The 19785-nt window shown below is 38.7% G+C and overlaps 4 protein-coding genes across 8 annotated transcripts; 3 read left to right on the top strand and 1 right to left on the bottom strand.

The window, feature by feature from the left end:
- Window positions 1–780: 780 nt before the first annotated feature.
- On the top strand, window positions 781–5062 carry LOC137935316 (uncharacterized). Of its 3 annotated transcripts, none has more exons than XM_068779992.1 (2): window positions 781–1602; window positions 4983–5062. In XM_068779992.1, the coding sequence occupies exon 1, from the start codon at window positions 988–990 to the stop codon at window positions 1552–1554; it is 567 nt and encodes a 188-aa protein (XP_068636093.1). In that variant the 5' UTR covers window positions 781–987; the 3' UTR covers window positions 1555–1602; window positions 4983–5062. The 3 variants fall into 3 exon arrangements, with proteins under 3 accessions (XP_068636093.1, XP_068636091.1, XP_068636097.1); XM_068779990.1 differs by lacking the exon at window positions 4983–5062 and adding an exon at window positions 2174–2379; XM_068779996.1 differs by lacking the exon at window positions 4983–5062 and adding an exon at window positions 2002–2167.
- On the top strand, window positions 2745–4211 carry LOC137943056 (uncharacterized). The gene has a single exon (XM_068788753.1). The coding sequence runs from the start codon at window positions 2745–2747 to the stop codon at window positions 4209–4211; it is 1467 nt and encodes a 488-aa protein (XP_068644854.1).
- Window positions 3938–5073, top strand: LOC137935338 (non-specific lipid transfer protein GPI-anchored 5). The gene is made up of 2 exons (XM_068780009.1): window positions 3938–4778; window positions 4983–5073. The coding sequence occupies exons 1-2, from the start codon at window positions 4433–4435 to the stop codon at window positions 4997–4999; spliced, it is 363 nt and encodes a 120-aa protein (XP_068636110.1). The 5' UTR covers window positions 3938–4432; the 3' UTR covers window positions 5000–5073.
- A 71-nt stretch (window positions 5074–5144) lies between these two features.
- Window positions 5145–8786, bottom strand: LOC137935326 (uncharacterized). 3 transcript variants are annotated; one of them, XM_068780002.1, is made up of 7 exons: window positions 8605–8786; window positions 8320–8514; window positions 6283–6379; window positions 5788–5963; window positions 5637–5700; window positions 5488–5548; window positions 5145–5400 (listed from the first exon to the last, which is right to left on the bottom strand). In XM_068780002.1, exons 2-6 carry the CDS (start codon window positions 8437–8439, stop codon window positions 5532–5534), a joined length of 474 nt encoding a protein of 157 aa, XP_068636103.1. In that variant the 5' UTR covers window positions 8440–8514; window positions 8605–8786; the 3' UTR covers window positions 5145–5400; window positions 5488–5531. The 3 variants fall into 3 exon arrangements, with proteins under 3 accessions (XP_068636103.1, XP_068636104.1, XP_068636099.1); XM_068780003.1 differs by lacking the exon at window positions 8605–8786 and having other exon boundaries at window positions 8320–8545; XM_068779998.1 differs by lacking the exons at window positions 8320–8514; window positions 8605–8786 and adding an exon at window positions 6968–7383.
- Window positions 8787–19785: the final 10999 nt, after the last annotated feature.

The raw sequence follows: 19785 nt of genomic DNA, 5'->3' as shown, positions 1-19785 counted from the left end.
CAACAACTATAAATACAACATCAAGTCATGAGATAGAGCATTCAAGCCTCTTTCTTTTGGCTCAAATTCGCCTTTGCATTTCTCTCTTTTTCCTCTTATTCTCTCTCTTAGTTTCTTCTATCCTCTCTCCCAAGAGCTGTTCATGTTTGTATGGATTTTTGTCGTACAATTAGGAGTAATTTTCTTTATCCAAGCTAGGTCTCTATGTTTTGTTTATCCCTAGTTTAAGGAGGAGAAGTAGAAGTACAAATAAAGAGAATTTATTTCATGTGACCTAAATAGTCGAGGGAGAGAATAAAATATGAAGATTTTATATCTATTAAGAATTATTTCGACCAAAGAGATCGGAGACAAAAAAGTTCATTTTCCTTGGAAGCTGAAGTTATAAACTCTAGTTTTAGAGAGTATCTCGAAGAATAGAGTAAAAGTCTTAAAGAAGTAGAATTAATAAGGCGGAGTCTAACAGGAGTCTCGTGGGAAGAAGTCTCACAGGAATGTCATAGTTAAAAAAGTTGTTGAATTTTTAGAAAAGAAAAATATTTTATTGCCTTGTTTTTATTTGAGTATAATAAACTTTTAATTTATAATAGTTATAATTAAACTAACTGTATCCTAGTTACAACATAATTAAACAGGATATAAATAGAATGACTAAAATAACTAAAATATTTTTTAAATAAAAAAATTATGTGAGACCTCCTTCGTACGAGACTCTTCTTAGACTTTACCCCTAGTTATTTTAGGCCGTGGCTCTGCCGTTCTCGCATTCTGCTACGACCCCATCCTGTTCAGACAGGCGTAGGCGTCGCTCTTCACTGTTTACTGCGAAAAAGCTTCAGATTTAACCTACTTTTAGCCACTTTCAAGGCCTACTGAAATACCACACCATTCCACCCTTTCCCGAACTCCTTTCCTGTTCTCCGTGTTTCTGTGTTCGATTCTCCGGACATCCTCGCCGTCGGCTGAACCTCCGCCGTGTTTTGACGGATGACATCCCCGCCACCGGTAATGAACGATCCCTGCCGGACGAATCAGGGAACCACCAGTATCCACATTACGGCCCTGGATGGTATCGTGAACGTCAACTCCATCTTCACCCTTGCAGTCTTCGTCGGGTTGGCCTGGAACCCCGCCGATCCCAACAACAATCTGGTGGATAATCCCGCATGCCTTGCCCATCGTTCCCACGCCGAGAACCTCGTCGCCTTCCATGTTTTCTCTTTCGGCTCCTTCCTCTTTTCCAGCCTCCTCGCGCTCGCCCTCAAGCAGGGCCTCCGCCTCTCCCAGCGGGATCCTCACCCTTCCACTTTCGATGTTATTCCCACCTATGTTAACAAGACCCTCCTCCGGGCGGTGCTTCTCAGCTGCGCCATTGGATCCTTCTCCGGCTCCCTTTTTCTCGTTCTGGCCCTCGTCAATTTGGCCCAGATCAAGCTCGGTACTTTGAGTTGCGGTAGCTCTATGACTTTTGGGGCTGTTGTGCCTCTCCTGATTTTTGTGCCTGCGGGGCTCTTAGTCTACATCGGCATCGTAATGTATGCTTTTACACGATAGATTTGGGATTCCTTTCTCCTGCCGTAATGATTTGGGTGCTGCTGAAGGGTACTGCTTTCATTTATGATTTTACTTTTATTTGACACCCCACCCACTTTAATTTGTGATTATCCTTCTAATCCAGAAAGGTTCCACTGAAAATTACGAGTTTTCCAATTTCCGTGGCTCAAATTGAAATTATAGGAGCACTTTTGTGGGAATTTGATTGTTATTGATACTGATAGTCTGATACCGACAAATTTCTACACTCTAATGAGATACAAGAGGAAGAATACACCACCTGCTCAGACCCGAATATTTCAATTGAAGTTCTGGGAACTGGAAAGTCTTTCCATTTTCCAGCTTTTGTAGTCGTAAGAACAGTATTGTCCAAAAAAAAAAGATTATTATTTGGGTGGAGTGTATACCATTTCTTGAGGAGATTATATAATTGATCTTCAATGCCAGGGGGACCTTGCCTTGCCAGTGTTTCAACTTTCCGAGAGTTGATTTATTTGCCTGCCAGCTTGCTACCTGTTTTAAGGCGGCATAGTGCATTAAATCTTGACTGCCGACTGCTGAGAGACCCGAGAACCTCCCAAGTTTAATATCTTGACCGACTTTATTTATTTCTTGTCAGGGATGAAGGTGTGGCGGTCGCGGAATATGATTTTCTTTCTTGGGGAACTTCTGTGTATCAGGAATATGATTTCAGTGTATCCACTTATCTAAGCTGTTTTATCAGATTTTTCACTGGCCAGATCAGTTACTGGACTGGCTGTTTTTGCATATTAATATCCTGTGTCTATTTTCAGTTCTGTTATCATCAACCAGATAATTGTGATACTGTGTGGAAATCTATTTTTTCTCGTTTATGACCCAATGTGTAAATTTAAAAAAACGTTCGAGTATCGATGGTGTTGGGTCTTGAGAGTGTTGCTTTTCATATTGCAGAGCGCAGCTGTATCACTCGTCGAAAGGGATAAACAAATCCTTCAAGTCAACTGGATCTTATCGTCTATGTTAAGTGAAGTGGAGAAGACGATGAACTGAAATTTGTGCAGATTGGAACCTGATAATTTATTGATATTCCTCAGCAAAATCTGCACTCATATTCCGAATTCCGTGGAAATTCATTGAAGCTAACAGCAATCAACTCTGATATCCACTCACCTCTGCTTCCCGTTCTTCTTTGCGCAGACGTCTCTCCAATGGCGAGAGAGCACTCATCGACCAACTTCAGTTTCCGGTACGGCTGCTACTTCGTCTTTGCCCTTTCATCCTTCTCTTCCATCACTTTCTTGTATTGGTCTCACTGCTCACGTGGCTGCAACACCCAAGACTCCATCAATCCCCTCGACCGAACTCCATCGCTTGATCTCCTCTCTTACCCTTCTGCATGGAATCACCTCTCCTTCTCCCGAAACCCACCTCCAGAGCTCCTTAAGCTCGCTGTCTTTGTGAAGAAATGGCCCCAAAGGAAACAAGCGGGGGGGCTGGAGCGACATGCCCTGACCCTCCACCTTGCCCTCGCGAAAAGAGGTCATGAGGTACACATCTTCACAACCTATTCCTCAAACTCCTCCTTTCCTCAATACACCAACCCAAATTTAAAGTTCCACCTCTCTCGTCCGACGGCTGCCGGTTACCTTGACCAGGCTCGAGCATGGGAGCAATTCCAGGCACAAAATTCGTCTCAGAAACCGTTTGACATAACCCACACAGAAAGTGTCGGTCTTCTGTATACTCGGGCACGGAATCTCACCCCTGTAGCAGTTTCCTGGCATGGGATAGCATACGAAACCATTCATTCTGATATCGTTCAAGAGCTATTCCGAAGCCCGGAAGAGCCCCGGTCATTTGCTTTGGCAGAAAGAGTTATTAGAGTCGTGGACGAGATAAAATTCTTCCCAAATTACGACCACCATGTAGCCACAAGTGACCACGCTGGGGATGTTCTAAAGAGGATCTACATGCTCCCTGAAGAACGAGTCCATGTTATTCTAAATGGTGTCGATGAGAACGTCTTTAAGCAAGATGTCGATAGGGGTCAAGACTTCCGGCACAAATTTGGAGTCCCAGAGTCTGCGACTCTGGTGATCGGAATGGCTGGGAGGCTAGTGAAGGACAAAGGACATCCATTAATGTTTGAAGCTCTGAATCAGCTTTTCATGGAGAACGAGACTTTCCGAACAGAAGTCTTTGTTCTAGTTGCAGGAGATGGACCATGGGGTTTCCGGTACAGAAGTCTTGGAACAAACATAATGGTTCTAGGACCACTGGAACAGACCCAACTCGCTGCGTTCTACAATGCATTAGATGTTTTTGCAAATCCAACACTAAGATCACAGGGCCTAGACCATACATTATTGGAGGCCATGCTCTCTGGTAAGCCATTGTTGGCAACTAAATTTGCCAGCATAATGGAGTCTGTAATCGTCAGCCCCGATCTAGGCTTCAGCTTTTCACCGACAGTAGCTTCCTTGAAGGAAGCTCTTTACAGAGTTGTGCGAGATGGGAAAGGTGGTTTGAGGAAGAAGGGCGAGGCAGCGAAACAGAGAGCCCTGAAGCTTTTCACTGCCACTAAAATGGCAGCTGCTTATGAAAGGCTCTTCCTTTGCATTTCTAAACATAATACTGACACGGATTACTGTCAGTACCCACTCCCATCTGATTAATTTTTTTTTGTAAATTATCAGAGAAAACTAACCCCCACTTACTACAAATAAAGTTTAGTGCTGCGATAATGCAATCTGCATTTGCTGATAGTGGTGTTCCCATTAGACTTGAGTGGTTTCCATGTGGAGGCACTTCTTTCGGCCAGATGCTTCTTGTGCAGTTCTGGCTCTGTTATAAATCCAGGTGAAACCATGGAGAATTTCTGCATTAGTGAAGCGAGATGGCATCAATTTCAGTGAAGCGACTTTGCCTTCTTGGGCTAATTGTTGTCTTAGTAGGTCTAGCGGGCATCGGAGAAGCTGATGGAGCTGGAGAATGTGGTAAGTCTAATCCAGATAGGGAAGCCTTTAAACTGGCTCCTTGTGCATCGGCAGCTCAAGACGAAACAGCGTCCGTTAATAGCAATTGCTGTGCACAGGTAAAGAAAATAGGGCAGAACCCAAGCTGTCTTTGTGCTGTGATGCTCTCGAATACAGCTAAGTATTCTGGGATCAACCCAGAGGTTGCCATAACAATTCCAAAACGTTGTAACATTGCAGACAGGCCAGTGGGCATGAAATGTGGATGTGAGTCTCTTGATTCTCAGATTTATTCTCCACCGGTTAATTTGCTCCTTTCAATGGATCTATTCTTATTGCTTATAACTGGTTTTGATTAATTGATCGAGAGTTCTGATACTTTCATTATTGCTTATCACTTACAATTTGAGTCTGTCTCTATTTCAATCATGTTTTCATTCTTTTATTGACTCTTTTTCTTCTTGGCTGCAGCTTACACGTTGCCATGAGAGAGAGAGAGAGAGAGAGAGAGATCATGGAAGTGTTAAAGAGTGTCGACCCACTATGCTAGTGAACTCTGAACTAAATAATGCCAACGGCGAAAGCTAGTTTGTATGTTGTGCGAGTTGTGTATGTAGTACTCTTCAGTCATAAAGAGATGTGTATGCTTGATATTACTACTATACTGTGTATTGCTATAAAAGCTTTTCAAAACAAAACAGTATAAGCTGTGCAAGCTTCAATTCAGCAGAAGCCACACTTGGCTACAAGTACAAACATAACACAAACAGCAGAGAAAGCAAGAGTAAGCAAAGAAAAAGCTGTTTTTTTTTTTGGTGTATAGAACCCATTGAGGCTCCAACCATGATATCGGCTGCTTTACTGTAGTATTCTTGGCTTTACAAAATTCCTGCCAACCAAGAAATGTCCAGAAGCTGAAAAGCAAAACCCAGACTTTTAACCAGAAGTTAAGAATGCAAGAAAGAGACATCCAAACCTTAAGCAGATGGAGAAGGCAGTTCCATCCCGGGAATTGGTAGTTCAATAATAATACGATCCTGGAGAGAAGAAAAAGAAGTATAAAGCATGATATTACATAGAATCTGGTTCAGTTTGATTTACTCATCCTTTAAAAGTAAATAATACCTTGCCACCAATTCCCTCTAGGACTACCTCCATCTGAAACATCCTCTCCACTGTTATTTCCAAACTGAACATATCGATCATAGTATTAGAAGACCAAGAAATGAAAAATAATCAATCGATTAAGTTTTACAATCCCAGATTGAATACTCACTATAGTGGGTGTTCCTGCGTATGTCCTGGTTGTTGAGGATTCAAAATTATCTCGGCCACCGTAATGTACAGATGAGCTGAGAAGGGTATGCTCAACTAGTTCACCTGTATAACCTGAAGCACCATCCTTGATGGAAATGTTGCGACCATCTCTTTCTGCAGCTTGAGAATTTCCATCTATAAAAACAGTAAAGAAAAGGATGCTTTTCAGATCAAATTTTCTCACTGGTGAAAGGTGAAATAAGATAAAATGATAAGACAACCTGAGTAGAACGAGTTGCTTTATGATTCATATTGCAGTAAGCACTCGAGACATAGATTCTTTGTGGAAAACCAACTTCATAGTTTCTTAGTTCATAACTGACGACTCAGAGTTAACTCAAAGAAATTTATCAAAAAAGCTAGAAAAAAAAGTGTTTTTTTCTAGCAGAAAACTAGAAATATCTTAACAAATATAAAAACGTTCCATCTACTCTCAGCAAGGTTTAACAAAGACCTGTAGATTTTTGCTTGGTATGCCAAATCTTGTATTCTGGTTGCTGTTTTTTCCACGAGAGTGATGTATCTGAAATTGATACTTCTCGCCTCACAGCCTGCACTCATAAACAAGAGCATTTAGTTGGAAGTGGCTGGAAATAATCTAAAGAAGATCCTCCAAGAATTCAGGTTTTCATACGGAACAATCAAAAGTAAATTCCACAAAATCCTCTGCAATCCCGTCATTCATGCTGTCATCAATCAAGAAAAATCCGTCCTTCCAGAAGTACGTGCCGTCCAAACTCGAAATCAGTACAAGAAAGAAATTAAAATAATAACCCCTGGTAAAAAAATAATAAAAATTTAAGAGCAGGCCGATGAATTTAAACATCAGATAAGAAAAGACACAGCATAAGGTGGAACGGCAAATATCAAGATGAAATAATGATCCGGAAGTGAGAACTAACGAAAAAAGAAAATCGACCCAGTTAAGAAGCAAATAAAATCAAGACAGTAAAACTTGATTAGGAATACTGCCGGGAAAATTAAAAAATTAAAAAAAAAAAAAAGATAATCACGACAAAGGCAAGGAAACGAAAGAAGAATTAGCAAGATGACCATAATGATCATCGAAGCAACATGCAAGGATTGAATCGGGACTAAAGAATATGGTTAACGAAGGAAACGAGATCCATAAAACTAACCTTGTTACTACCAGATGGAAAAACAGAGTCGAAAATCCCTCCAGAAGACGAAAACTGCGATGATTCCCTCCGGAAAAGCTCGGGAAGTTGGGACACTATGGATGGCACGGTGGTGGCAGAAGTGGTAGTAGAAGAGGAGGAGGAGGAGGAGGAGGAAGAAACTGGCTTCCTAGCTTCCATAGTTTCTCCAACCAACAAAACTAACAGCCCAGAAATAGATAAAGAGTCCTACTGGTTTGTCTTACCAACCAATCGTCCCAAACGCAAATCGAAGAAACCGATGGTGTCACAAATCGATGGATTCAGAACCAGTTGAAGAAATTCAAGTGAAAGTTTCAGAAAAGAAATGGGGTTTGTTCTGTAATCTCTCTCCCATGTGCTCACATTTAAAGCTTTCTTTCTCTCTCATTCTCTCCCCTCACCATCCCAATATCTCAGATTCCTAATAACTGACTGCTGGTTTTCCCTCTTTCCTTTTCCTTCTGTGCAAATCTTTCTTTCAAACAGATGAGTGCCACGTGGGGTCATCACACCCGCCCAAGTGGAACTCTGTCCACGTATGAGAAACGGATAAAAACAGCCTTGGACGTTGATGCCATGAAACGAGTGGTTGGATATACATTCAGAGAAGGAATATAAGAGTCTAGTCAAATGTACTCCCGATGAATTAAGCATATCCTGGCCAAGGAAGAAGCATATCTTCTTGGTCGGTCGGAAGACTCAACCTGCCTCTATTATCATATTATAAAACACATATATCCATCTCTCGTGTATGTGTTTTTCTCTTGACCTTTTGTTTTTTTCTGGCACAGGGAAGGGCTTTCAGTGTGATTGATCTGTTTTTAAGGTTGACAAGTATTGGATTCTGAGGTAAGTTCTACGATATTATCATTCTGGAGATATTCTGATGGAGGTTGGTTTTAAATAATCCAAAACTTCGCTTCCTAAGAACCAAATTGTTTTCTTTCAGAAGCAGAAAAGTTATTTTGGCATTTGCACAAACACTTGGGACTCGGTTCTTTGGGACCTTCAGTTGAGGTTTCTGAGAAGATCTAACGAATCGACAGAAGTTCAAGTAACGCTCCAATCTCTAATACTCCCGTAGGTTGTTCTGAACTTGTTTCGCAGTCAAGTGTCAACAAGAGAGAGATTCTCGTAAAGAAGCTACTTGAGCTAAAAGAGAATATAAGCTCCATATGGACCGAGAGAATATTGCAACTTAATACTGGGACAAACGTGTTGGATTTCTTCTACTTTACAGACTCAGAACATTTAAACAAGATAATAAGTGTATAGTTTTAGATCGAAAGGAATTAGAAAAAAGAAAAAGGAATGTAGGGATTGATGCGTACCTTAGAACTGTCAGCGATTATTTGGCTTTTCAAGCGCTGCTTTAAGGATTCATCCAGCGGAGTGAACGGACAGTTGTTGCGTAAGAAGATTGGACCCTCTTCGTCTTGCTTGCCGCCCATGCAAATTCCAAAATCAGAAACGATTCTAATTCTTCAAAATCACTTGTAGAATAACGGAAACGAGATCTTTGTACCCTATAAATAAAAATGGATAAGCTCGAATCAAGCATGCGTCAATTGCCTAATAAACAATGGCGGATACGCAACGAGAAAATCTACGCTTACCTTTAACATGGTGCGTCTGTCGAGAGTGTTCAAATACCTAACCCAAGAATATTTACAGTTCTATAATTTGTAAATGAAACCATGCACAGAACAGAGCATCCCATCTGTACGCGCATTTCGATTATTCGGCGATCATTTCAGAGTCATTCGTCTGAACCGATGGTCTAAAATTCAGGGATCAAAACAAGTTGGGGAGAAATTTGAGGTGAATAAGGAAGAAACCACTTTGGAACAACAATGGCAGATACTTTTGCCCTTCTCAATTACTGTTTAAATTCACACATATGTAGTTTTATTAGGTGATTTTACATCAAAATTGATTGGTATTTTCAAATGTTTGGTTGAGTCAAAAGGAAATTGTAGAATAAAGTGTAAACAGAAAATCTATTCTTTGACCAAAATTTTGTGTTTGTGTCACTTCTAGAGATGAAAAGTTTAAAACCTGGTTTCTCTTTCCCACATAAGTTAATGGGATAAAAAATGAATTTCTTATTAATCCAATTCAAATTGATGAAAAGGAAAACTAGTGAGACACAAATACAAAAAAACCAATCAAGTGAAAAATTATATAGATAAATATGTATGTATGTATATATATAGGGCTGATATGATACGCAAGTCTCTATTGTGCGAAAAAAATATGAAATTTTCTTTGTAAATGTTATAGGTTTTCACTTGATCAATGATCCTCCCTCTCTTCCTCCTTCGTTCGCCCTTCCTTTTTCTCCCACCTGACCGAGATCTAGAGCGCCACATATGTCCTACACAAGTGACCAAGCTGGCTCGAGTTTCCTCCCCTTCTTCCTCCTTTATTTTCCCTTCCTCTTTTTCTCCCATTTGACCAAGATTGAAAGCTACACAAACAACCCACCGACAATCCCTTCCTCTTTCTACCGTTCACAGTCGTCTCATTCCTTCTCATTACCACCTCCACTAGCTTCACCGCCCCTCACCTCTTCCTTGAAAAATCCTTCCACAACCAAAAGTTGATGTTTGGAGTTTGTAGGTCCCACCATTTTGGGCAGGTCTATTTTATCTTTAGTTTTGCCTATCTTTTGTTCATATTGCCATCTATGGAATGGGCAAGCACTTGTTTGATCTATGTTGATTTTCAACTCTTCCTTCATATATAGAAATGGAGCAAGGGATTGCGTAGACAATTAGTCATTTTTTGTCCTTGATTTCAAAGGGGATTCGTGTCCAAAAGTTTATGATAATGTAAAGGACCTTGTGAAATGGATGCTTGGCCCAGATCCTAAGCGAAGATTAACGGCCCAAGAAGTATTGGGTACATCTTTTTAATCTTTTTTTTCCTAGTCATTGATGTGAGAAGATCTCTTATATCCTTCAAAAAAATGAATATTATCCACTAATACGTTTGGTTTCTCTTGTTGTTATCATGTCTTTTAAGAGATGTTGAAATGTTTTACTTCTGTGAAGGGATTGAGTTCATATGTGATTCCATGAAGAGCACCCATGGCTGCAAAATGTTAAGAAGGCTCCCAATGTCCCTTTGGGTGAAACTTTTAGAGAATTGAAACCATTTTATGTAATGAACAAATTCAAAATGAGAGCATTGAGGGTAAGTATGTATGTTGTCACATTTTTATAGCTGCATGCAGTATTCTGAAATTTGGGAATTTATGTCTTACACCATCAAAACTATTCTTTTATAGGTTGTGGTTGAACATTTGTTTGTAGAAGAGATTGATATTGTTTGAGATGATGAATGCCACCAACTGTGGCATAAGATTGGACATCAGGTCTTGATCTCGATGTTCAGATGCTGAAGGAAGTAGTAAGTGTCCTATATCTTCCAATTATTTGATCAGAATTCAAAAATGATTGCTTCACCCACCAGTACTACCAAGGATTTGATTATGTTTTTGCTATGAAAGAAACAAAAGAAGTGAATTTTAAAAACAGTGAAAGTTTATTTTGTAAAGCCCTATCCTTCATTGTTTTTTTGGGTCTAGGAAACAATGTTGAAATTGAAAATCATAGCGGAATATGAGTATATTTTGAACAGGAGGATTAGTCTGTTTATCCAAAGATTGTTGTTTTACCCTTTAACCATTCCTTCATTAACTTATTGATGATGATGACAAATAATACTCACTATATTTGTATTGAGAAGGCTTATGTGGTGGTTTGGCGAGGCTGGCGATGATGGGAATGAAACTCTAGATTATGGTGAATTATTGCTCTATCAATTTGCTTAAGAAAGATGGATCTTTGCTCTTATTAGTAAATAGATCTTTTCTATTGAACTTCGTCTCAGTTCTTTCACGTTTACACGACCATGAGAAAACAACTAGTTACATAATGTGAAAGAATCATTACTCAAGACATAACATGGGATTCAATTCCATGACAAAGTTCACCTCATGTCAATTCTTTGGTTATACTATATATGTCATTCTTACTTTATGTATAATACGCAAATTATGAAATCCTTAGAATCTACAGGAAATTATTTTTTGCAGGTGTTGCTATTCCAAAAGGTTGTTGTTTACAAATGTAATATGGCTAACAAACCTGCAATAATTACTCCTGTTGTGGACAACATGATTGACAACCTGCGATCAACTAGTGCAAAGGCAACTGATGTAGCCAATGCCGTTCTAGATAGTTCTTTCTCATTGCAAAGACAAATTCCTTGAATGTTGCTTTGTAGTAGAAGTTGAAGTGGGTCTACATTGGAAGCAAGTGCATTTTGCAAGGCCTAATCTGCTTGCATGGGAATTGAAACCAAAGCATAGTATAACAACAACACAATCATTCCATTTTTGGAAGGCTGTTGATGCAACACTCATTTATACATAAGATTTTGTGGCCTAATAAAAATGCACCAATTTAACTAAAGAATATGGGTTTGATTCCTAGTGAAGTCATTTATTTTCTACTCGTTTCCACATGTATTAGATGTCCATCACCTTTTCACCTAATCTTCTAATTGAATAGCCATTGCGTGTACCCATCTCTATGTTTAATACATCCTTGTATGAAAATGAAAGGTGTTGATTTATAAATTTCTGAATTTATAAGGTGATACTATTATTTCTAATTTTCAGCATTGGATGCATATTTGTAATTTCAGAGTTACAACTCTCAACATTGAACGTTTTGTAGAACTACAATCTATTGGTTATAATTGGAAAGTGTGACGACGAATTGATATGATTGTGTACTATCTCATTGTGGTAAAAAATTAATCAAATTGTGTACTATATGATTTTGGAGATAGTTTTACAAACAAGGCTTATTTATTTTTGGCAATTTTGCAGTTACAGAAGTTGTGCTTGAGAGACTTGGGGACTCTAATGCTGGTTTTGGTTATCATCACCCAGAGAGACGAGGATAGATAGAGGAACTTTATTAGGCTATAATAGAAGCACAAAACTTAGTATTTTTGTCTCTCCGAAACATTCAACTTCTCTATTTCACAACAATTAAGATAAAAGGGATTTGCATATTTAAACATCTAACAACAACCCCAAAAATGATAATTACACAACACTAATTAATACATGTGGTGTACTTAGTAGACTTGCAACTCAATTACAGTGGTTGAGTATACACGGGCCGTTTCGCATATACACCCTCATATATATAAAGGGTTGATCCAATACGAAAGACTATTTGGTACGAAACATGCAAAATAGCTATCTCAATCGTCCGATCAATGACTGAGAAAGCCGTTTCGCATGTTTTACACAAAATAGATTTTCGTATTAGATCAACCGTGTGTATATATATTACAAATTGTAATATGATAGTGTGAAAGGAGGTAAGCCTCACGATAGCTAACGATGGTTACACCTAACTTTCGTCACTTTGAAAAATGATAGCATTTATAAAATGATCATTAACTGTACTTTATTTATAATTATTTTAATATTTTTATCATAAAAATAAAAAATAAAAATAAAAATCTACTTTAACCATGACAATAGGATGATAAAAAAAAATGCAGAATGTGAATAACTAAATTTTAAGCTTTTAAATTTAAATTTGATACTTTAATTTGAAAGAGGGAGTACTTCATTTATATGTAGTAGAAGCCAGGATCTTAGAAGTGTAAAAGACTTGAATTAAACTTGACAAAAAGCAACATACACATAAGTTCATGTGCTCTGTAGTCGCTCATAGCTCTTCATAATTCCCTCCCCAAGTCAAGGAAGAAAACTGAAAACAACATGGGGGTAGAGTGGTGTGTTGCTCTGCGATGTGTCGTATGAACTCAGAGGAACGTGGCAGGGCTTCAGCAAGGATTCTGGGCTACTTGTGAGCTAGCCAGTTGATCTGACAAATCTGCCTCCTTTATCGTTTAAAGATAAGTTCAATGTTCGATGAAATGCACTGACGGAGATGAGGATCTGTCGTTGTTTCATTAAGTAGGAAAGACCCTCTTGCCGAGAGATTCTGATCACATCTGGAAAGGAACTGTTCTTCTTTATCCGAAGCCACTGTAAGATCACCCACAATGGAAAAGAGAGACATTTCCGGTAGATTCTTTGAGACCAGAGAGGAAGAAGTAAAGAAAAGTGGATTGAACAGCCAGCACTGTGGTTGCTATGTGGTGTTTCACACCGTCTGATTGTGCTCCAAAACATCTATTGTCTGATTTGTCTCTGTCAATCGTCTTACGTGCCAGACATCTGGGGACGAGGATGTGGAGGGGATTAGCACCACGCTACTGGCCAAAAACACTAGGAATATTTACGATCGGTCCATCCGTTCCGATTGACCCACTTGACCTGCTACAGTAGATTTCGGTGCTGGGATCTCATCAACTTGATCTAGCTGACAGACTTTCGCATCGCGTTCCCACCGTTTGAAAAAAATGTCTAAAGCAAAGGAATCATGCAGGTAAAAGAATTTTCTGGGATTGTTCTGTCCCATCCCTCTCTATCCCTTCTCTGGGGCGGCCTTTCCCACTGTTTGAAAAAATGTCTAAATCAAAGGAATCATGCAGGTAAAACTTCTGGGATTGTTCTGTAGCCTCACTGTAACCCTTCTCTAGGGGTAGAAATTGTCCAAGTGCTACGGTATCTATCTAGCACAGCCAACAACGACAACGCAGTATCGCATCAAGGGGAAGAAAATTAGAAAAAGTAATTGCAGAGGAAGCATCGTCGCATCGTTTCCCATTGATAAAAAAATACCCAGAAACAGAAGCATCGATTCCGTGCAGGACGTCATGAAGAGCTACCGCGTGGCACGCCGTCTACGTTCCTTCTAGAAGCTGTTCACCGCTTGGCTCAGATTCAAGGAGGAAGATAACAACCAAATCATTAATCAATTATACCGTTTCCAAGAAATAAAAATTCTCAAATTTCCCCTGGCGACACTTCCAAGTTCTCTAGAAACCCATCCCTGAATAGATATATATATCTCTCTATCCGCCCGTTTGTACTTTGCAGGCATTACTCAGAAGCCCACCCAGTCCCACATGGCTATTTCCAGGAAGTGGATCCTCTTTCTGGTGCTCTTGATTCTCTTCGCCGCTTCTTCACCCAGGGTTGTCCAAGCCAGGCTACTTCCTTCCTCGCAGCAACAAAGTAAGGAACTTCAAAGAAAACTCTCTTCCTATCTTCCCCAAATTCTCTGTTTTTTGTTGCTTCTCAGGAGTTAAATTCTCCTGTTCAAAGGAGATGACTGTTATCATATCGTAGTACTTCAAAAGGGTTACGGCAAGTCTTTAACTTTCTTCTCTGATTTGTTTACAGGGCACTTGAAAGTTTTATCCTCTCTCGGACTCATGTGTAGATGTTGTGAAGGGTTGGAAGGTGAATGCACAAGTACCTGGGAAGGTTCCTGCTCGAAGCTGGACTGTAGTCCATGGAAATCTCATCGCTTGTAATTGTTGTAGCTTCTGTAGATATCTGATTGTTATACCGTTTCGACTAATTTAACACAGAGATACAGTTTCCCTGTTCATGGGGATTGCCGTGCACAATTTGTTTGAGAATCTTGTTGCCGTTTGGAGAGAAAGAGAGGGAAAGATCTAGTCTGTCTGTGTGTTCATTGCTCCTAATCTTCCAAGATGGAGATAAGAAAAAAATGTTTGATAAAAATTTGCTTGCCAAACAATGAAGTTTTTGATCCGTAAGTACTACTTTGACGACTTCAACTACAAATAGTTGACTTGAAATAGTGATCGCTGCATTCTTTTAAAAAGCTTTAAATAAATGGAGATAATAGTCTTGCTTCTCGAAGGGCAGTCGACATGAGAAGCTTTCGTTTCTTAGTCAAATATTCGAGGAAATTTCTTATACAGAAAAAGGAGGTAGATGAACACATAAAGGATCTTTGATTTGTGATTGACTTGTTGAAATTTCTTGAGGCTTAGAAAATGAGTTTCTTTAATGATCTCATAGAAAATAAAATAAAAAAAATAGAAAACGCCCATATATAAGAACACTATTAAAACTATTTTTTAATAGGAAAAAAATTCAACTAGAATATTGATAAAAAAATAAATTCTTTTCTATTATTTTGTTCTCTTAGCCATACAAATTGTGGCTAGTGAGGAAAACAATGAAGCACATTGGAATTTTTACACGGTTCACTCGACCTTATGTTAGTCTACTCGATGAAGAAACATGTTTGAGATCTACTAGCACATTCAAGGGTTTAACAAAGCCCACTCTTGACGGACTACATGAGCAAACTTCTCGAGCACTTCGATTTTCTTTTGCAAGTTGTCACATAATGAGATTTATTATTTCGGATTTTGGGAGACTTCTATTCAAACTTGCAAGCCTTCACTCTAAAAAATAGATGACTTTGGTCAAATTCCTCAAGGTCAATGAATTTTAAAATTTTGAAGTAAGAAATGAGCTAGGAGATTATGTTGCTTCCTAACACATTTACACATGATTCTTCACTCTTAAATCAATGGACTTTATGGCTAACTTAAAGTCCTCAATGGACTTTATGGAAGGCATCAAGTAATATACAAGTAAAGTTAATTGACTTGGCTAAATTCTAAAATTATGTTTCCATGAGTAAGCCTTTTAAGGCTAACTATTCTTATTTAGGGTAAGAAAAAAATTCATATCAACCTCAAGTAGTGACTGAAATGGACATACAGTTCTAAATAAAAATTTATAATGTCCATGTTGACAAAAGTCAGGCACAATCGCTCCAAAAACTCGAGTTCCTTTTAGACCCATGATCACACATGAAACAAAGCAAATCATATATAAACTCTACGCGAATGGCCCAACAAAGAAAAACCCATACTATTCCCAAGTTTAACTAAATCAAAGTTAGATTAGGTTAGAAGGTCACACATTCTTTCCTTGATAAATCATTGGTTAATGATAGTTAAGCCAATGATCACTGGTGATTAGTTGGTTGATAAATAACATGGAGGAGCATGTGGCCAATAATGTATCCACCTTGAGACAACAAAAAAGATATGGGTCGCAAGTGTCGAATTGTACTCAAACACAGAAAACCTCCATTAATTGTATGATGTTATTCAGAACATGTTTAACACAAAACAAGGACACAATCTACACGAGTTCTTGGCACGTTTTCGGGGGCTAATTAAGGTGTGGAAATTTGTTTTGCCCTACTCCACTGATATATCGATTTAAGAAAACCAGTGGGAAGCCTTAAATGCTGCTATTTCTTTAGAAAATATCAAGCCATACATTGAGGTGGCCAAGACTCAACTCTTGAACACTTCCATCATTTGATGACATAATTGCCACCTTGCTCTGGATACCTAACCATTCTTCTACCTCTCACATAGTGGTGTCATATGCTATGTACTCTGGTAATAGGGGTACACCTTCTACCAGTCCTTCAATATCTGATAACCGGGTATGCACTCATTGTGGTGGACAAAATCATTTAGTGGAAACCTATTGGGAGCTGCATGGCAAACCAGATTGGGTCACTGCCAACCCGACCTCGATTTATAATAACAAAAATGAAGACAAAATTGAGTCACACAAAGGCAAGAAGACTATAACCGATGAAGATTATGAATTATTACAAAAGAATGAAGACTCTAATAGTATCTTCTCCTGCATCTTCTTCTACTGTTGTTGCCTCTACTACTTCAAGTATGATCTCTACCACTTCCTCCTCTTCATATTGGATCATTGACTTAGAGCCTCCGAGCATCTCATAGGTAATAAAAGTTTATTACATTCCATGTCTTCATGTTTATCAGACAAGTTAGTTACAATAGTTGACGAATCCCAAACCAAAGTTCTTGGGAAGGGATCCTCCTTTGTTACACCTTCCCTTCCGCTTATTGATGTCTTATTTGTTCCCCAATTTTCCTTAAATATATTGTCTATTAGTCAACTAACAAAACGTTTCAATTGATCCATCACCTTCTCACCTTCTTCTTGTGTTTTTCAGGATCGAACAATGAAGTAGGTGATTGGTGGAGGCCATGAACATGGGGGCCTTTATTATTCGGACTTGTCTCCAATGACTGCAATTTCCACTTTTCAGACAGTGGCAAGTTTATGGCACAACTGGTTTGGACATTCGGTAGCATCGATTCAACAATTATTTTCTTTTTTGGAAACATTGTCTAGTTTTTGCCAAGTATGTCAATTGAGCAAATACTAGAGGATAACATATTCTCCTCGAGCTGAAATTAAAGGTGTTACTCACTTTGCTTGAATTCACTCCGATGTATGGGCACCATTGAGTGTCTTGAATATTTCACAAGTAAAGTATTTCATCTCTTTTATGGATGATCTTACTCGAATCACATGGCTGTTTGTGTTTAAAGAAAGGAGTAATTTTTTTTCCATATTTAAGTCCTTTCATGCCATGGTAAAAACACAAATTGGTAAAAAAATACAAGTTTTTCGTTCTGATAATGCCAAAGAGTACCTCTCTGGTGACTTGTTAGGATTAGGGCATTATCCACCAGACATCATGTGCCTACACCCCTCTACAAAATGGTGTAGTTGAAAGAAAAAACAAATATCTCCTTGAGGTAGCCTATGTCTTCTCTACTCGATGCTTGAGCCCTATTTTTATTGGCCCTATGCGATTCTTACCGCTTGTTTTCTTATTAATTGACTGTCATCTTCATTGCTTAATCATTAAACCCATATTCATTGTTATTTCCTAATGAAGGCCTCATCTCCCTTCCCTTGAAGGTTTTTGGATGCTCATTTTTTTTATGTCACATCCCCTCAAAAGAGTAAGTTTGACCCTAAGTCTCTCAAGTGTATATTCTTGGGTTTCTCTCGCACCCAAAAATGTTATGTCTACTATAATCCTGCTCTTCAAAAGGTACTTGTGTCTAGGGATGTGTTTTTTTTAGGACACATCTTTTTATTCATCAAAAGATGTTCCTCCGGGTCTTTCATCAGTTCAGGCAACTCCAAAGCATGTTGTGCCACTTGATGCAACTCCACTCCCCCCCCCCCCCCCCCCTAAAGCAGCGAGCAATACCACACCTATGGATTTTACGAATCCCTCTGAGCTAAACCCATCTTCCCCTATCATAATTGGTCCGCATTTTGATACTAGGCCCATAGCTCTGCGAAAGGAGCCTAAGACTTACACTATCCTCTCCACTTCACATATATCTCTTTTGTCACTGTTCCGTAGTCGTATCAGGATGCTCTAAGACATCCATGATGGAAGGAGGCAATGGAAGAAGAAACGACTGCATTATATGAGAATCGGACATGGACCTTGGTTCCGCTTCCTTTCAAGAAGAAACCCATGGGCTATAAATGGGTTTTCACCATCAAGCACAATCCCAATGGTTTTGTGGCCTAACTTAAAGTTCGTCTAGTCGCCAAGGGATACATTCAGTTCTATGGAGTTGATTATGAGGAAACGTTCTCCGTAGTGGCCAAGTTAAATTCACTTGTTGCACATTCTTCTTGGTCAATATATCAACTCGATGTGAAAAATCCTTTTTTAAATGGTGATATTAAGGAGATCTATATGTGTCAACCAACTGGTTTTGTGGTGAGAAGGAGTTGATATGCAGATTGAAGAAATCATTATATGGCATTAAATAGTCTCCTCGGGCTTGGTTCAATAAATTTAGCCAAACAGTATTGAGGTTTGGATTCCATAGATGCTTAGTTGATCATTCCATCTTTGTCAAGAATACCTTGAAGGAAAGTGTATTACTGACAGTTTATGTAGATGATATTGTCTTAACTGACAGTGACATGGAAGGAATAAAAGAAGTTAAAAAAAATATATGCATGGAATTTAGAAAAAAAAAAACCTTGGACTTCTGAAATATTTTTTGTGTATTGAAGTCTTCTAGTCAAAACATGGGATTATCTTATCTCAAAGTAAGTATGTTTAGGATCTGCTAAAAGACACATGGATGATGGGATGTCTACTAGAAAATACTCCTATGGATGCTAACACAAGTGTTGTGCAAGCTCTGGTGAAGATGTGGATGTGGGAATATATCATAGACTTGTGGAGAAACACATTTATCTTACAATGACAAGACCAGATTTAGCATATGCCGTAAAACTGTCATTTCATACGAGAAAAACTTCAAGCCAATCTATGCAACATATCCCTTCAAAGAATTAATTGGCAAACATCTTGACAAAAGCTATTACTACAAAGTCACTCATAGATACCTGCTCCAAACTGGGAATATTTGATGTTTTCTCCCCAACTTGAGGGAGAGTGTTGAAGTAGTTTGAGTGGTATTCTATAAAATTATGAGAGTGAGTGACATAAGCTATAATTAGTAGTTTAAGGTTTTTCTTAATTCTTATGTATTAGGGCATCCATGCCCACCTATATAAATAACAAAGAGAGGGGAAGGAGCTAAAATTTGTGCTCTCTCTTAACCCATAAAGTTTCTTTCTTCAACTTGTGCTCTTCTCCTTCTCATCATCTCTTCTCTTCTTCCTTTTTTCTTCTTCTTCTTCTCAAACCAAGTTATCCATGGATTAAACCCAAGAATTCAACATTCTCCATTTTAATGTGGATGTAGTAATCTTGCTAAAATATTTTTTTTTGGAAGATCTCTGAAAACTCGTTCAAGGATTAATAATATCTTCTCATTCTGCCATAATTTATAGATTTCTTCTTATTCAATATTTGCATGCAAATACTTCAATTGTGCAACAACTAATGCAACAAATTCACTCTCCAACAAAGACTAGCCATAACAATAACATTATATTTAGTTCAGCACAC

The sequence above is a fragment of the Aristolochia californica genome, unplaced genomic scaffold, assembly GCF_029961685.1.
Source record: "Aristolochia californica isolate CCGP_79_NKW_82.1479 unplaced genomic scaffold, dmAriCali1.0.hap1 SCAF_10, whole genome shotgun sequence".
Classification (NCBI taxonomy): domain Eukaryota; kingdom Viridiplantae; phylum Streptophyta; class Magnoliopsida; order Piperales; family Aristolochiaceae; genus Aristolochia; species Aristolochia californica.
This window is presented reverse-complemented; position numbering and strand designations above follow the sequence as displayed.

Bases quoted from the DNA above. Each gene is read 5' to 3' on its own strand.
- LOC137935338 (XM_068780009.1), top strand. From the start codon at position 4,433: ATGGCATCAATTTCAGTGAAGCGACTTTGCCTTCTTGGGCTAATTGTT.
- LOC137935316 (XM_068779992.1), top strand. From the start codon at position 988: ATGACATCCCCGCCACCGGTAATGAACGATCCCTGCCGGACGAATCAG.
- LOC137935326 (XM_068779998.1), bottom strand. From the start codon at position 7,147: ATGGAAGCTAGGAAGCCAGTTTCTTCCTCCTCCTCCTCCTCCTCCTCT. The intron at 6,380-6,967 runs GTTAGTTTTATG...TTATGAGTGCAG, and splicing joins TTCCATCTGGTAGTAACAAG to GCTGTGAGGCGAGAAGTATC. The intron at 5,701-5,787 runs GTGAGTATTCAA...CGATATGTTCAG, and splicing joins ACGCAGGAACACCCACTATA to TTTGGAAATAACAGTGGAGA.
- LOC137943056 (XM_068788753.1), top strand. From the start codon at position 2,745: ATGGCGAGAGAGCACTCATCGACCAACTTCAGTTTCCGGTACGGCTGC.